The 17,274-nt window shown below is 41.6% G+C and overlaps 1 protein-coding gene across 2 annotated transcripts in view; it reads right to left on the bottom strand.

The window, feature by feature from the left end:
- The window catches only part of ankrd50l (ankyrin repeat domain 50-like), a 28,014-nt gene extending 16,148 nt beyond the window's left edge, over window positions 1-11,866 (bottom strand). For both annotated transcript variants that reach the window (XM_071534382.1, XM_071534381.1), the window contains exons 1-3: window positions 11,623-11,866; window positions 11,449-11,550; window positions 7,515-8,258 (exon numbers count right to left, since the gene is read on the bottom strand). In XM_071534382.1, the coding sequence (XP_071390483.1) occupies window positions 7,515-7,963 (449 nt within the window). In that variant the 5' untranslated portion in view covers window positions 7,964-8,258; window positions 11,449-11,550; window positions 11,623-11,866. The remainder of the gene's footprint in view (window positions 1-7,514; window positions 8,259-11,448; window positions 11,551-11,622) is intronic.
- Between the last annotated feature and the right edge of the window lie 5,408 nt (window positions 11,867-17,274).

Raw genomic sequence — 17,274 nt, 5'->3', positions numbered from 1 at the left:
CAATAAGGCCACACAAGCTGTACGACAGGCTAAATCTGGTTATTTCAAGGCACAATTTGCTCAGTGTAGCTCTGATCCCAGCGCCTTCTGGAAAACTGTAAGAAAACTCCAGAGCAAACCTTCATCCCTGCCCATTTTGCTCAAAACAAACAATCTTGTTATTTCGGACAAGACAGCTATGGCAGACACTTTCAACAGCCATTTCACAAAGTCTGGCTCTGTCTCTGTCTCTGCGCATACTCAGTCCAAATGCTCTACTATACCGCCATCGACAGCCCATAGTTCCTCTCGAACTCCCTCCCCACACAGTTTCTCTCTTCGTCCACTTGCTGAGTTTGAGGTTCTAAAGGAGTTATCTGCGCTAGACCCTCATAAATCAGCTGGGTGCGATGATCTTCCTGCATTTTTTATTAAAACCGCGGCTCCCATCATTGCTGCACCCATAACTGCAATCTTTAACCTTTCTCTCGACACGGCTGAAATACCCTCAGACTGGAAAGAAGCCATTGTCCTCCCTCTGTTCAAGGGTGGTGAGCAGTCCGACCCAAATAGCTACAGACCTATCTCTATTCTGCCATGTTTGTCTAAGGTATTTGAGAAGCTTGTGAACAAACAGCTCACAGACTTCCTTGCCGTCTCTGGTATTTTATCCGATGTACAGTCTGGTTTTCGAGCCGGGTATGGGTGTACAACAGCTACTTTAAAAGTGTTAAATGACATCACCTCTGCCCTAGACTACAAACAATACTGTGCTGCCATTTTCATTGATCTTGCCAAAGCCTTTGACTCTGTTGACCACTCTATTCTTATCAGCAGGTTGAGCAGTATCGGGATCTCAGATCACTCACTGGCCTGGTTCTCTCACTATCTCTCCCATCGGGTGCAACGTGTAAGGTTTGGCAACTCACTCTCTCACCCCCTCCCAGTTACTAAAGGTGTCCCTCAAGGCTCTATACTTGGCCCTTCACTATTTTCCATTTACATCAACAATATTTCCCAGGCTGCTGGTAACTCACTCATTCATCTTTATGCTGACGACACAATCCTTTATGCCTATGGTCCATCTCTCTCCTCTGTCCAAGCCACACTCCAGGATAGCTTTCTCCAGGTACAGCAGGCTCTATCATTATTAAAACTCTCACTCAACACATCCAAAACAAAAGCCATGTGGTTTCACCGGAAGGGCACTCCCTCTCCGTCTCCACTAATCATCTCTACCTGCGAGGGAGCTATCCTGGACCATGTCTCTGCCTACAAATACCTCGGCATCTGGTTAGACTCCACGCTATGCTTCTCACACCACATTTCTCAACTACAGGCTAAGGTCCGGGCTAAACTCGGTTTCCTTTATAGACATCGTCTCGCCTTCACTTCCTCTGCTAAACAGACTCTCATTAAATTGACAATACTCCCTACACTCGATTTCGGTGACACCATCTATCGCACTGCTTGTAAAGGCACTCTTGCTAAACTGGACACACTCTATCATTCTGCTATCCGTTTTGCCACTAACGCCCCTTACAATACCCACCACTGTAGTCTTTACTCCCTGGTAAACTGGCCATCACTTCACACCCGCCGTCAGATCCACTGGCTCACTCTCATTTACAAGACCCTTCTTCAACGTACACCCCCCTACCTGTCTTGCTTGCTGCACCGACTTCCTGTCACATACAACACTCGGTCCTCTCATCTCATTCTGTTAACAACTCCTAAAACCAGATCTACATCCGGCCTTGCATCTTTCCAGTCAGCTGCTGTCTCTGACTGGAATGCATTACAAAAACACCTTAAACTGGATAACTTCATCTCCATCCCGGCCTTCAAAGACGCCATCTCACACCTTTTTACAGATTCTTGCAGCTGCTTCCCTATTTAACTACTCAACTATCTAACCCTTTTCTTCAGTTTCTGCTTGTTGAACGCCCATACCTACCGCCGTTGGCCTAGGCCACTTTCTGTGACACACTGCTCGCTAATGAATCCTGTAATATCTGTAACAGACATTTACTCTCTTTTATGCTTGTAATAATCTTGTCTTCTATGCTTGAATATCCTTGTTATTAACTTTTATGCCTTGTTTCTGCTAAACGTTTGTATTGTTGTGTATATTTGCTATTGTCTTTTAACCTATCTTTTCTCCCTCACAGCCCCCCCCCCCCCATCAAGAAGCTTATGCCTCTTGTCAGGCCATCATTGTAAATAAGAACATGTTCTTAATTGATTTCGCCTGGTTAAATAAAGGTTAAATAAAAAAAAAAATAAAAAAAAATTCACTCCCGGGTCAAACGACCCTGCAGTAGTCACGGGTATTTGTCGGCTCCACCTCCGATCGGCATTGATGTGAACATGACACCCGGGTGGACACGCTAATTTTCACCGCGACGCTATGACGCGCGTTGAAGTTCCGGACGTTATTGTTATTTTTTTTATATGTATATATATATATTTATATATATGGCTGTCGGAACTGACGTCCGGTAACTTACCAACTACACCACTCGGCTGCTCCAAACATCAGACCATGTGCGTCCATGAAGAAAACGTGAGTAGCTTGTTCTTCTTAAGGGATTAAGCCTCACTACCATCTTAATATCACTGATGCATGGAACGCTGGATAATTCCAAACGTTAATAATAATTCCGTTGCACTTGTAAGGTCCGATGACGTCATTCTGCATAATAATTAGCCATGTGCTTCTGTTTGTTTGAGAGGGGAGACAATTTGGAATAATGGGCCGTCGGAAAAATGGCATGGCACCGTTCAGTCGGCGTTGAGTTTGAAAGAGAGACTGAAGTAAAAGATATTAAAAAAAAGTAACCACCGTAACATTGTCACTGGCCTCCATGCTGCTTTCTACAGTTTGCTAACCCTGTTTTCCGGGGCGCGTTCGTGACGTTGAACGTGACACACCAGAAAAAAAAACAGAAAGGCAAACTCGTCTACTGGCAATGTGAAAGGAGTCAATCGCCTATTTTTAGCGGGTTTACCCGTGTTTAAAAAACCTGCATGTACGCGCTAATTTTGGTGTAAAAAGGGTATAAGTTTGTTGACAACTTGAAATAAACCCTGGATTTTCTGTTCCTTTGCATGCTTTTTGTCCAACTTATCAGAGTAACAGCTCCTTAAGCGCAGACCTTGCTGGCTTAGTCCAAGTTAGCTGGAATATGACCGTGACTTTTTACGCTTACTCCATCCATGAACTCATTTCCAGACATGGCTGCTCCTTTCCTTCAGGAAGTGCCAACAGATCAAGGTGCTATTATAATCAGACAGGCTTTTAGAAAAGAACGCTTTTTGATCCTTTTTTGTTTGAAAAGTTGAGGTTTAGTCAAATGATTTCCACAATGAAAAGAGCTAAATACACAAATAGTGTACAGAGTCAGCAGGATGCGGATTAGCAATATAATTTGAACCAGCTAGATAACGTAGACCGGGTCTTCACCATTAGAGCAGCTACCCTGTGGAAATCCTTTGTCAAGGAGATCAAACGGGTGTCTGGCAGTGTTAGTTTTGTCTAATAATATACTGTATAATAATTTCCTAAGACCCACTTCTACAGACGTGCTTTTCTGCAATGATGTTTCTCTTTCCACTATTTTTTTGTTTTTGTTGCCGTTTCTGTCTTCTGTTTGTCTTGATTATGAAGCACTTTGTAATCTTTGCTTTAGAAAAGTGCTATACAAATAAAGTTCATATTATCAATTACAAACTAATGTAGAGAATAGAACATAGTTTCACTACACCTGTGCAAAATATCTGAGAAATCAAGGATTTGAGTTGGTGGAGGTTTATGCGTGTGTGTGTGTGTGTGTGTTACTGATGCCAAATGCTGAAAGCAATGCTTCTAACCTTGTAATAGCAGAACATGCTGCTACCTGGAAATGGGTCCAGAGGTATTTATAAAGACTTCAAATAGGTCATATGAACTGAAAACATGTCAGAGCTGTTATCATGCTAGAGATGCATGAAAAATTCAGTTCATATTGGTTAATATAGACTCTAGTCACATGGTCCGGAGAGATACCTGTGAAGCTGAAAGATTAACAGAATGCAGATGATAGGGTCATAAATTACCCTTTATTGAATCCAAAAACAGAATAACATTCAGTTTTAGGATTTGCATATATTATTCTATGGGGGCTAGAGGGATTTCAATGTCACAGAAATGACACACACTTTGGACTTTGGTAAATTACGTGTCTAGCAAATCTCCTGCCTTGTTTGGACTATCATCACAACATTTTTTTGCAATTCCTCATAAGAAACACAAAGACCTATTAGCTCTTCCATGCAATTTTCCATAAATTAATACAGTTGTCCCTCACACAATGGAATTTTTAGTTATTGTCACTGATTAGGGATTGCTGCATCATTTCTGGGGGACTACATGTTATTATATCGGTCTATTCATTCACCTAGATAGATAGATTTGTGGTTAAAGAGCACAAGGTTAAAACCCTGCTCCGCAAACAAAACAGCAGGAAGGCAGCAGGGCCAGACCATGTGTCCGCATTCACTTTAAGGCACTGTGCCAAACAACTATTTTTAACTGGTCTCTTAGGCTATCCAAAGTGTGTTCATGTTTTAAATCTGCTGTTGTCATCCCCTGTACCCAAGAAGTCTAATGTTGTTATGAAGGTGTTTGAGCGACTGGTCTGCAACCATTTATCCGATGTTGAGACTGACATGTTTCAGTTTGCCTATCGGGCTAACAGGTCTGTAGAGGATGCTGTGTCTCTGTGCCTACACAGTATCCTGCAGCACCTGGAGGCCCCCCGCCACCTATGTAAGGGTTTTATTTATTGATTTTAGTTCAGCGTTTAACACCATCGTGCCCCTTAAACTATTTGATAAACGTCAGGTGCTGGGAATTAATCAGTCTCTATGCAACTGGATTTTAGATTTTCTGTCAGATAGGAAGCAGGTGGTTAAGATAGGTAACATGTTCTCTAGGCCAGTGGTTCTCAAAGTGGGGTCTGGGGACCCCCAGGGGTCCTTGAGGGGGTTCCAGGGGGTCTCCAGCAAAAAGGGGAATAATTTATTATCACTATAATTCCATCCATAAGTAACACAATGACAGAATGTATGACTATTTTGGTCATGGGTTTCATACACTTTCTGTAATAAATCATCTAAAAGCAAAAATCTTATCAGATGGGGGACCCTGGGACAAAATCTTATCAAATGGGGGTCCGTGGTCCAATTTGTGTCAGTTTAGGGGTCCTTGACGTAAAAAAAATGTGAGAACCACTGCTCTAGGCCTATGACCCTCAACACTGGGGCCCCTCAGGGCTGTGTTCTCTCACCTCTGCTGTACTCACTATATACCAATGATTGTGTATCCCATTCTGAATCTGTGCAGATTTTTAAATACGCAGATGACACAACAGTGGCGGGCATGATAAGGAACGGTGATGAATCAGCCTACAGGGCTGAGGTGGGGGTCCTAGTGGAGTGGTGCAGGGCAAACAACCTGGTTTCAAACATCGCTAAGACAAAAGAAATGATAACTGACTTCCGGAGGGGTGAGGCGGTCCTCCCTCCATTGGTCATCAATGACCAGATAGTGGAGAGGGTTGACACTTTTAAATTCCTTGGCACCACCATATGCCACACTCTGAAGTGGGAAGCCAACACCAGCCACATAATGAACAAGGCCCACCAGAGGATTCACTTTCTGCGCCAGCTTAAAAAGTTTGCCGTGACTGGGGAGGTGATACTGCACTTCTACAGACCCACTATGTTTGAATGTATAGATGTGATAACTGTTTTTGCTGTTCTTATTTTATATATTTTATTTACTTATGTGTGTGTTTTTGTGTCTGGTCTGCACTGAGGCAAATTCCTATCAACTGTGTTGACATGGCAATAAAGTATTGAATAGAGAGATGTAATGGACAGACTAAGATATTTCATCAGTCAGTCAGTGCATTTCACATCAAGATATTTTCTTCACAGAAATTAAATTAACAGTTTGGGGTTGTGAAAAAAATGACTGAACATGTCTGAAAAGGCTGTGGACCATCTCATTACTCACACTGAACAATACAGTGGCCTTGACTTTTATGATAAAGCAATTAGTGCATTTTTAAGAGCTGATTTAAAAGTTGTCCTGGGCAACAGTCCAATTACATCTAGGTTACAGGCTTATCACACTTCTGTGTACCTTAGTCATTTGATAAAAGGGACACTCCCTTCCTGGGCACACACAGGAAGGGTAATGCACCTTTGATTGCTGCTTAGAGTTTTCTGCTCCATCCAGTCCTTGTGATCCTAGCCATGAGACTGTCGGTGACCTTTGACCCCTGACTGTAACTGGACGTGGTGTGGAGAAGCGCATGTTACAACCAACCCTCCAAGAATCATAATTTGTTGAAACAACTGCCTCTCTAAGCAGAGTTCAGCTGGGAGGAAGACCAGTTAGATGACTACAGAGAAGTGGCCCTCTATTTCCTACAATCAAAGACAATTTGAATGGCTGTACACCAGTGCAGAGAACCGCTTGTAAAATGGGTTTCATGAGAGCACTCCACTGGCCATTGGTGACTGTGTCTCTTACAGTGTAAAAACAGAGTTAATGACTTGCTGACTACAGCAAGCTATCAGCTGTTTCAAGGCAAAGTACCCATGTATGCACTTTCACTGCCAATCCAAGCCCATGTTTCATCTGTTTGTCAACGGCTGTTCACATGGTAGTGCTTTGCCTGCAGCCACTTTCTCTCACCAGAGCTCAAAACACACACGCTCCTAGCTATGGGCCAGTCAGAGGGGAATGTGGAATCTAGCTCTGTACTTCACACCAGAGAATAGCAAACAGAAGAAGAGTGTGCTAGAGGCTTAGACTCATTACAGTGTAAACACACCAGGACAGAGTGCTAGGCTCTCCGTGAGAAGGGGCGACCTCGCTGAACGGCACTGAGATGGTCACTGGGATGCTGGAAGCATTTTTCACCTCTTTGTTCTTTTCTTCTCTCTAAAAGGGCATTGTGTCGTAAATAGCATTGTAGCATTCATTCACACTGGAGGCCCATTGTAAGTGCAATGAATGGGCTGCATTATGAGTTGATAAATAAATAAATATAAGACAAGGAAGAAGGACAATTGCTTTCTTTTTCCTGTGACTGTCTTGGCCTCTCTTTGTGTGAATTATGGCTACATGAGTTAAAACACTACCGCACTTGTAGAATAGAGTAGAATTAAAATCTTTAGGTCAGTTGAGAGTCCACACCTGTCAGTCAGACAGTCACCTCTAGTTTGAAACAGTACATACTCAGCTCGGGTGCCAGCTTATAGCTTACATGGCTCTTTTTACCATCTGACAACTTTCATTGCTTTCCTTCTCAATTAGACAACCTTGAAATTTCTAAATATGTGTCAATCAAGAGTTGCTTTTACAGACACACCTCATTCCTGCCACACCAAAGCATTGTGGCTAACATGGTGCAATGAAATCCTAGGTTGGATGATTTTAAAAAGGTGCTATAGCAGTGAATAGAAGATTTAGTTCAAACCTTTTGAAAGTGTCATCGGGGCTCTTTTGACAGTGGAGAGGCTCCAGAGCAGAGGATACTGAGGGGGTCTCTAGGATCTCCTTGTACCCAGGAGAGAGGAGAGGTGAGGTCCTTAGCTGTTCCACCAGGCCCAGAACAAACCTCCACAGATCCATGCTTCTCTGGTCCTCTCTATGGCAGAAGTGGGACGCCAGGCAGCGTGGTGCCAGCCCAACTGCGAGCCCTGCCTCAGACGTTGGACACACTACCTCAGTGCATAAGGCAGTCTTCCCCGCACCGGGGCCCCCCATCACCAGAAGCCCGGGAGGCCGGCCTGGCGCGGAGCGAGCGTCCAGGCAGCGCCGCAACTTGTCCAGGGCCCATTCCCGACAGTAGAAGCGTCGGCCCTGGAGCAAGCTGGAGCTTCTACCAAATCCAGCGCTACTCATTGGGCCCTGGGGATCGGACATCCAGGGAACAGCGCACTGCTTTGAGCTCCACGTCCCATGCTCTGCTCACGCCGTAATTTTAAAGGTGAGGTGAAAGGTTGACAAGAGTAGGGGTCAGAGAAAGGTTAAGTCCACTAGAAGTTCACGCGTGGGAAAAATCTTTCAGTGCTTCATTTTTCCCCCCTCAGGTGCTTCCAACCAGTCGGGGTTTCTCTACCATCTTGATTTTGTCCTCGGGTTAGAAATACCCAAATCGAGAGAAGGATCCGTGATTAGCCCCCGTTCATCGTGGCTCTACTGAGATTCTGGCACCGTTCTGTCAGAAATCAGAAAAAGAGAGAGGAAGAAGGAAAGAGTCAGAGTCTGAGAGAAACTGACAATTTTCTCACATCTATAATAATCATCTTGGATCTCTCCCCTCCATATGGGCTTCCTAGGTCTTCCAATTATCACTGCTGTCCGCCTCCCCCCTCACGGTTTCTGTCCCATTTCTTTCAAAAATTTCCTTCCTCAACCCGAGCTGCTCCGTTCTGTGCAGCTTTGGATGGAATTCCCTCCTCTTTCACACGCCCTCTCATTCCCTCCCCTCCCTTCCTCCCTCCCTCCCTCTCTCTCTCTCTCTCTCTGCTGATCTCCGGTTTTTCTCGTCTTTTTTCCCCCCTCTCCTTCCCTTAGTGTTTCAAGGCATGTCAGGGCATGCACAGAAGAGCAGAGCAGAATTTAAACGGAGAGACGAAGAGTGCTTGTTGGGAAAGGTTATTTGGGGTCAAAGTTCAATCATAGGGCCATGCTATAGCTATTTGAAAGGTAGGTGTGCCAAGTAGTGAAGCACAAGAAGAAAATACCAAGTGAAAAGGGTATTGGTATCAGAGTTTCCCAGCACTTAAAACACAATACCAAGAGCCACTGGTAAAGGCGGCACTAAAACTGTGTGATTTTTATGGGTGTGTTCACACCAAGCATGGAGCGGTTTATATGAAGCGTTTCCTCCTTTAGTTTGGTTAATTTGGGCAGGTGAGAACAATGACATTCAAGCTCGCCAGGCACCAAATAACCACACCAAGACGACTGAAAATGCAGGTCTCAGTCCTCGCCGAAGAGAACTGCAATGTGGTTCGTTAGACCGTAATCCAAATCAACTATAAGAAACGATTATTCAAACCAAATACAAAAATAAAAAAAATAAAAAATTCAAACAAAAGAAAACAAACTGTAGGTGTGATTACACCCTAAGAAATCTGACTCTGAATGACAAGCATCTCACACTAGCACACTCTAGAATCAATTACAACACTACAGGAAGTAGCCGAATACGGTCTGGTCAACAGCTACTGAGGTTTTATACAAACATGTTGGCGTTTTATTATTGGAAGTGGGTGCAGTAAGGTCATTGGCCTTAGGTGGGTGGATTTTTCAGTCATAGGGACAGAAATTCTAGGCTGGAAAACACCATCTATGCACTTGGCAACAAAAAAAAAATAGAATCTCTTTAATGTTTTAAACGTCAAACACACTCTGACAGGGACTGCCTTGGCGCATTTCTGAAAATTTCCCAGGCTTTGTATTAACTAGGATTCATCACAATGGCTGTTATGGACAGCAAACCTGTCACTTTCCACTTATGAGACAATCTCTCTAGTCACCAATGTAATTACTCTGTCACCATCAAAGACCTCACATCCTTCTGTGTGTGTGAAAAAGGCTACCAATCAAATTTGATTTCTGGTAAAGGGAATGGATTGAATCAGGATTTGGTATCGGTTCATACAGAATCATCTGCTATTGAAATAAAAAAAAAGTTGCATAGCTTTTTATCCTTAGTTAAAGTGTTCTGTACTTCCAGAATTCCAGTCTAAAAATGCATCACATGGTTATTATTAAGCCGATGTGATAAAACCAAACCCTGCTGCTCCTGCAGGATGGAACACAGCAGAATCCACGCCTCTCACTCTCAGCTCACTTAGAAGTCGCTGACAAAAGCACTTTATAGGTTCAATTAATGGCAAAAGGAAAAGCTGACTGTGCATGGAAATAAATGAATAAAAGCAAGTCTTGAAAATGACAAGCCACACAAGATGCTCTGGACCTCATAAGGAGTTTCATGTAGGAGGCATGCAGGCCTGGCACTGTATTGTAGCTCTTGATAAAGAAAAAAAAAAAAACACTTCAGAGACAACAGAACAAATTCTAAGAGGAATCCAGAAAAGTAATTTCAATGGCTTCTGTGACAAAGTTTGCATGGTGATAAGAGAATGCTTGTTGCTCCATGTATCACTCGTTGAGTCAATCAATAATCAAACATTAGTTAAATTAAGCTAAATTTCTTGATAGAAGCTGTCAGTCTGTGGCCATGCCTTTCACCCTTGAGGGAAAACCTCACTGCTGTGTTGCTGTGCACATGGTATTCTGCATGATAGGCTAGTGACAGTTTGCAGAAACCTCAGAGGAACTGAGGAATAAAAAGAACTGAGAACAAGCGGACAATTTTCTCATTGTTGCCCATGCATTTTTCATGGTTTGACTCCCAGCCCCAGACCTGCCCACCCAAATTAGACTGATTAGACCATCAATATTTTAAATTGTTTAATGTCCAACTATTGAAGATAGCCGAGATAGTGGATGAATTTGTATGAGGGGGGGAATTTAAATTTAAATAAAAAAAATGTATCTACTCTTTTGGGGGCTTTTGGGGCCCTTGGTGCCCAAGGATGCCCCTTTTGGTAATCCAGGACCGTCCCAGAGTGAACGAAACACATTCTACACTGTCAGTTGACAATCAAAATTAACAGGAAAAGTTGGAGCTGTGTTGTTTTAACTGGACACTGCTGACAGTAATGTGGAGAAGTGGCACCAGGCAGTAAGGTTGTCTACATTCTTGTCATTGCTCTTGGTCTTTACATAACCCCTCTAAACCTGGTGTCAGCCATACACTCTCCTGCTCCAATGGGCTCTGATGCAGCAAATAGTTGCTGGTAACCACAAGCAAACTGATGTTTTAACTAGATAATATTATAATATATAGATGGCAACAATGTCATTGCAATACAAGGTTGAAGGTATACCCAGCTACACTCAGCATTAAACTAATGCAAAGTCCAAGTGATTTTCGTTTCTATCGGTGGTTATTATTGGCTTATTATGATGATGACTGACTGGAGATTACAGGTTACCCACCGTTTGATTTACCACTACAACACTGCATGATTCTCCAGGTAATATTTAACAGCAGCCACTTACTTTTTTTTTTTTTTTTTTTTAACAAATCATTCAACCCAGTCGGCTGTAAACACAGCATTTACGTGGCATTAAAGGCAATCAACTTGCCTTCACTATACAGTACAGTCTCTTCCAGCTTCCATTCTACAGGTGCTTCTGTGGATGTCGTCGGCTTACCGCTGACCAGCTGTTTGGCTCTGGCTCTGCTTTCTGTGACCATGTCTACAGAAACAGGTTACATTAGAGTAGGTTTTCCAATGGAAAGATAATGTGTGTTTTAATTGACTGACCTCAGTAATCAGGCGGAGTCGACATCACGGCGAAGCGATAAACCGAGCCGCTGCCCAATGCTTAATGCTTCTTCATCCGCTTGTTCGCGACAAAATGGGCTCCTATAGGCAGAAATAACAGTTTTCCAAAAATATTCCGGTTCAGATGTGAAGCCAGTTGACACGCTGTCTTACCTGAGAGGCGCGCTCCATCTCCCGTGTTTCCCTGTGCCGTCCGTCTGAATCAACAGCTCCCTCTCTTTCTCTTTCTCTTTCTCTCTCTCTCTCTCTCCGTGTGTGTGTGTGTGTGTGATAGGAACGGCTTGATTGTTTTCAGGGGGGTCTGCTCGTTCCTTTCCTGCCAACTGCCCAAAAGGATGTTGAAGAAAAAACATCAGATTGTGTCTTACAAGGAAATCCTCTCATGGCCTGCCGCTGTCTGCTCCAGGGCAGGAACTCAGCCGAGAATAGAGGGAAGAGGATAATGGAGGGACTTCTCTTCAACACCTGCAGGACCGGTTGTAGCAGCTGTAGCAGAGCTTTCCATTAGGCTGAACTCGGAGGGACCACACTATCCCGCATTAAGCCACTAGGGGGCGCCATACTTCCCCATACTCACCATTGAAGTCACAAATGAAAAAATGACCTTTTCATCTCGTTAGCTAATTCTCTGTATCATAACTTACACTTATTTAACAATAAATACCAAACAATTACAACAAAACATATATTTTTTATATTTTCTTGTATTCTTATATCAAAATCCCATTACTTTTACTTTTACTGGAAAATGGTGTCCTATGGCAGTGGTTCTCAACGTGGGGTCCGGGTACCACCAGGGGTCCTTCAGGAGGTTCCAGGGGTCCCAGGCAAATTGATGAATTGTTAAACTCATTCATTTACAAGAAGTTAACACAATTAGAGAATGTAGAAAAATGATTATTTTGATCTAGGGCTGGGCGATAATTCAATATTATCGTTTATCGTCTTTCAGTGGAATCATATCGTGATGATATGAAGATATTTTAATATCGGGACAAGTATCGTATTATTTGAAAATTTCTGTTTTGTTTGACATCACACCTAACATTACCATTCGGTTCAATGAGATGAACATTAATTTGATTATTTAACGTGATTTTGCATACATGAACCATATCATGATATATATTGATATCGAGAAAAATCCTTATGATTATCATGATATTGATTTCAACCATATCGCCCAGCCCTATTTTGATCATAGTTTCACTGTTATTTCTCTACCTACAATACAGACAGTGATGGACAAAATCATATCTAACAATAAAAATATTCTCAGATTTGGGTCCAAGGCCCTAATATGCACTAAATTAGGGGTCCTTGATATGAAAAAGGTTGAGAATCACTGTTCCTAAGAATATGTCCTTTTCCTAAGACACCATGGTTGGGCCCAGTGGCTGAATTTATTCATTTTAAAGAATCCAGAATTTGTGAAGGTCAAGATTATGCAAGCATCTTACAGTGGATTGCTTGACCAATTACACAGATTATGAAATAGGGTGGAAACATAGTTAACTTTAATTTACACGTTCGCAAGACGGCTGTCACGTGTATCCTGTGCTCGTTCTCCTTGTGCGTGTCCTCAAAAAAGATGTGTAACCCACAGACCCACTGTACAGGCAGTGACCACAGTTTCATACCCAGTGATGTGACAGGTGATAGGACAGATGGTGAAATCATTTGAACAGAAGCTGACAGAACGACCACCAACCACGCAACCACTTTGCGTACACGTAGACTAATAACCTTTTATAAGGCCCTAAATGGTTTAGCTCCTTCATATCTTTATGATATGAAGGAGCTTATCTGAGTGTGTCCCAAACCGTTCCCTCAGGTCGTCTAGTGCTGGCTTAGCTAAATGTCCCAAAGATGAATTACAAAAAGTATGGTGAAGCAGCTTTCTGCTCTTATGCACCAAAGGTTTGGAAAAAACTCCCATTACAAATAAGACAAGCAACTTCGAAACAGCTCAAATCCCATTTTTATGATCTCGCTTTTAATTAATTCCACATTTTTATTTTAACACCATTGTTATAAATTTATACTTCTTTTATTTCTTATACTTCTTTTATGCTTTTTATATCTAGGATTGTTCTTTATTATTTTCAGTTTATTTTATACTTGTACTTGTTTTATGCTTTTTATTCTAGGATTGTTCTTTATTATTATTTTTAATTTATTTTATTATTATACCTGTTTTATATTTCTTATACTTGTTTTATGCTTTTTATATCTTAGGATTGTTTTTATCTTTATATATTGATCTTTATTGTTTCTCTTGTAAAGCACTTTGAGCTGCGTTTTATGATATGAAAGGTGCTATATAAATAAAGTTTATTATTATATTATTATTATACTATAAAATTGAAGTATGTTTCCAGCCATAGGCTTCAATGCCATTCTCTTTCCATGTTTGTCCTGGTCCAACCTGCTCAGTCCCTCCCCATGTTATGTTCCTCCTCAAGTTCACATGCTGCAAACTGGCCTGACTGAAAGGATTTTAGTAATAGTTTAGTGAGGTGACACAATCAAGACCAAATCCACTTGTGGTGTCTGTTGTCTGTTGTGGTAGTCTGCTGCTTGTAAAAAAGGATGGATATTACTTTAGTTAGTGAAATGAGCAGGTTTAGTGTTTGGTTGGACTGAAAATCTGCATAATCTTGGGCTTCTATGGTGCATGACATGGTACATACTTTCTCAAATAAACTAGGGTATGGAGTCTGAAAGAAATTCTAGTTTCTCTATAAATTATGTCATACACCAAGTGTACAAAACAGACTGATCAGGTGAATCCAAGTCTGATCCCTAATTCATTTCACCTGTTAAATACACGTCAGTCAGTAGATGATGGAGAGGAGACAGGTTTAAGGAGGATTTTTGAGGCTTGAGACGATTGAGGCATGGATTGTGTATGTGAGGGAAATGGGCAAGAAAAAAAGATTCAAGTGTCTTTGGTATGCCGGGGTATGAGGGGAGGTGCCAGGCGTGTGTGTGTGTGTGTGTCAAAAACTGACAAGAACTGCAATGTTGCTGGGTTTTTCAAGCTCAGCAGTGTCCTATGTGTGTCTGGAATGATCCATCACCCAAAGGACATCCGGCCAACAGTAACAGACAGTCTACAGTCGGTCTACTGACAGTCCGGTACAACATTGGTGCCTAAAAAGACTCATAAACGAAAGCACAACTCATTGCATCTTGACACAAATGGGGTATGGCAGCTGGCGACCTTACAGAATTCCACTTCTTTCAGCAAACAAAACAGAAAGAAATAGTGGTTGCAATGGGGTAAGGGACGAAAACTTTGGACACTGGACTGTTATGGACAAATATTGCCTGGTCTGATGAATCGTGGTTCCTGCTGTTTCACACTGATGAGAGGATTAGGGTATGGAGAAAAACATGAACCCATACATCCGTCATATAGATGGATCCGTGTATTGCTGGCTGGTGGTGGTGTAATGGTGCTGGGTGTGTTTTCATGTTTCAGTGTTTGAATGCCACAGGATATCTGAACACCATTACCTCCATGGAAGCAGTGTATCCATCTGTGAATAGATTTTTTTCAGCAGGAAAATGCCCCGTGTCCCAATACTGAAATTGTCCAGAAATGATTCCACCAACATGACAATGAATTCAGCTGAATGCAACGGCCTGCCGAGTCGCCAGAGCTCAATCCAATTTAACATCTGTGGGTTGAGATGGAACGAGCTATTTGGAGTAGACATTCACAGCCAGCCAACTTAACACAACTGTGGGAAGCACTGCACTCAGCATAGACCAGCATCCCTAATGTTTTGTACACTTAAGGCCTGAGGGTTGCGTGTCGAAAAAGACGTTTACCTCTGGCAAAAAAGTAGAGAAACTGATCTGTTACCAGGGTGTGCAGAGGATTGTGTCACACAAATGAGCAAAACACAAGCCCTGTTCTTTTTTTTCGTATTTATCTTAATGAATATGCAATATTGCAATATTAGTGTGCAAAATATTGGGAGGATTTGCGCATCCAATACAATTTACGAAGACTGAAAGTTACTGTGGGAAAGGTATTTGTGTGTGTGCCGGTATTAATCAGAAATCCATTCAGCAATGGCAGCTCTGATAGCAAGAAGGAGACATTGGCTGCAGCAAAATCAGAGAATTTGCTGAGGACGGCTGTTTTCCAACTGTGTATGGAGCGTAATGTGTTTGAAATGTCAGAAACCAAAATAGTACAAATACGTCGACTGTCAAGCAGTGCAGTTTTAGAGCTTTTAGAAGAAATAAAGGCCCTTAGTTCTTTCAAAAGCTCTAAAACTGCACTGCTTGACAGTCAATATATACTGTGTATATACAGTATATATATACATGTAAGTGATTCATTAAATTCACATTTAATAAAACTGTTGCTAAACTTTGATCTTCAACACACGCTAAAAATCAATACTCTACTAACCTATGGACAATTTAAAACCATGATCACAAACCTCCCTGCCTCAATGTGTAACTGTTTTAACGGATTTTCTTTATTCTCATCTATGTCTTGTCCTATTTTTTTTTTCTAAATTTTAACTTGTCTGTAACTCGACATCATTGTAAATGAGGGCAACCTCAATGGTTCTTCGAGTTTAAATAAAGGTTTGAATGAATTGAATGAATGAATGAAAAACGTAATAAAATGTTAATTCAATTTGAAATCCATCTAAATATACACACATATTATATCAACAAAGATGCAGCATCCCCCTAAATTCCATCAAAATCTGACCAGTGGTGTCACAGTTGTGGCCTTTGAAAGTTTGACATTTTGACCTTTAGTTATAGTGTCCCTAGCAGGCCCATCAGTGAGTCTTTAAACACCAGAATAATCCCAAAGGCTTAAAGCAATATTCCATTTAGATTTAACATGGGGGTCATTTGCCACTTAGCCACTATGAAAACCAGAATAAGTCAAGTGCAGAATAACCCCCAAACTAAGTGGAGACTGAATCAGAATGCCAAAATGCATCATCCCTCCAAGTTTCGTCAAAAGTACCCGTTCCATAATTGCATGGGGGACAAAAATGCATTGAAAGCACACTTTATGTATAATGGCTAGTGACTGTTTTAAGTTTAGACTTAAAACTGGCAAAAGCAGCAGGGTGGTGTCTGATGTTCCATATGTTCAGAGGTGGGATGTAACAAAGTAAAAATACTTCTTTACTGTACTTAAGTAAGATCTTCAAGTATCTGTACTGTACTTTACTCAAGTTTTCCTTTCACTGAAGAGTTTTTACTTTTACTCACTACATTTCAAAAGAAAAATCTGTGCTTTCTACTCACTACATTTTCAAAACAGACTCGTTACTCTCAGGAAACCATCAACTGATTTTCTATGATGATTGATGACTGATTTTTTGTGCATCAGACAGCTTCCATCCAGGAAGCAGTTGATCAAGAGCCAGATGTGATTGGCTGCTTGTTCAGCAAAGCACCACCACAAAGGAAGGAAAGGGACAGAGAGAGAAGCAACATGAAGAAGAGAGAAGCAACAAGAGAGAGAGAATTAACGTTAATGAATTCAGATGCTAGAATTAATGTTTGTGATTTGAGCTGCAGACTTTCTCATCTGGGATTCAGAGGAACGCTGAACAGAGAACCAGTTTAGTTCATTAGAAATGACTTTTTAGAGAACAACTTTTATTTTTATACTTTAAGTAAATTTAAGACCATGTACTTTTATACTTTGACTTGAGTAAAGGATTTGAAATGGTACTTCAGCTTCTACCAGAGTATATGTTTAGATGAGTATTTGCACTTTTACTTGAGTAGGGAATTTGTGTACTTCTG

This window comes from Centroberyx affinis, unplaced genomic scaffold (genome assembly GCF_046629955.1).
Source record: "Centroberyx affinis isolate AG114_WGS23_722 - 3 ecotype Tasmania unplaced genomic scaffold, CSIRO-AGI_Caff_v1 ptg002533l_1, whole genome shotgun sequence".
Taxonomy (NCBI): Eukaryota; Metazoa; Chordata; class Actinopteri; order Beryciformes; family Berycidae; genus Centroberyx; species Centroberyx affinis.
Note: the sequence above shows the minus strand (reverse complement) of the source record. Positions and strands in the feature narration are given on the sequence as shown.